General features: G+C 32.1%; 1 protein-coding gene across 1 annotated transcript in view; it reads right to left on the minus strand.

Moving 5' to 3' along the window:
- The window catches only part of LOC119591913 (metabotropic glutamate receptor 3-like), a gene marked incomplete at its 3' end in the record, with an annotated part of 20,212 nt that continues 19,313 nt past the window's right edge, over nucleotides 1–899 (minus strand). Inside the window, 1 exon segment of the mRNA XM_037940667.1 lies at nucleotides 1–198. Coding sequence (XP_037796595.1) covers nucleotides 53–198 — 146 coding nt within the window.

An 899-nucleotide genomic window follows, 5' to 3' on the forward strand; every position in this document is an offset into this window, starting at 1 on the left:
GAAAGAGAACACATACACGACCTCCATGAACCTCCAAATCCCCGAGGCCTGTTTACAAAACCGTGGGTTCCTGAGGCTTCGACATCCCCGTGAAGAAGCCTTTGTTAACTAAGCCAGGGACGTCATTTGGGTTGAGGTTCTGGTCGTGGAATTGAGGGATCTGGAGACCACCTCCTTCTGGCTTAACGGGGGGCTTGCCTGTTTTCGAGAGAAAGAGAAATATTTTAATTTTCTGTAAATAATACGGTATCATAAATAATTAATTCTGTAAATAATACGGTATTGTTAGAAAAAAAAAAAAAAATTTTTATTGCTAATAAAAAAAGAGGATTTACTTTTTTTTTAACAATACGTAGTGAATTTAACTTTGGATAAAGGAAAATGAGGTGTAATTTTATTTTAATTGCACACATAATAAATTTGATTTTAGATAAAAGAATAACAGATTTCATTTCCTTTAAGACACATCGTAAATTTCAACTTCGTACTCAATCAGAATCATTCCCAATACAGTAAATTTTGACTTAAGTGACAAATGCTTGACTTGTATTACTATTCCCACAGGTTTATCACAGGTTTTCAACACTAAAGCTTTTACATGAAAGAAGAAAAGGATGATTATATTTTAATTGTATTTGGTCCTTTTAACACAACATTACAACTTTACTGATATGTGCACATTGCGTGTAGATTTTTTAATGAAAAAAATATTTGTCAATTATTTATTTATTAAAAAATAATGATAATAGTGTAAGTTCACTTTCCCCCCCCTCCCCCTCCTTTATAATATAAAGGCACACGTAGTGAACTTTCTTCTGGCGCTAAGCTTTTATTATATGAACATTTTAGATCTACATAGTTATTTCTCAAATGAAATGAAATGGAATTATGTGACAAAG

This window comes from Penaeus monodon, chromosome 29, assembly GCF_015228065.2.
Source record: "Penaeus monodon isolate SGIC_2016 chromosome 29, NSTDA_Pmon_1, whole genome shotgun sequence".
Classification (NCBI taxonomy): domain Eukaryota; kingdom Metazoa; phylum Arthropoda; class Malacostraca; order Decapoda; family Penaeidae; genus Penaeus; species Penaeus monodon.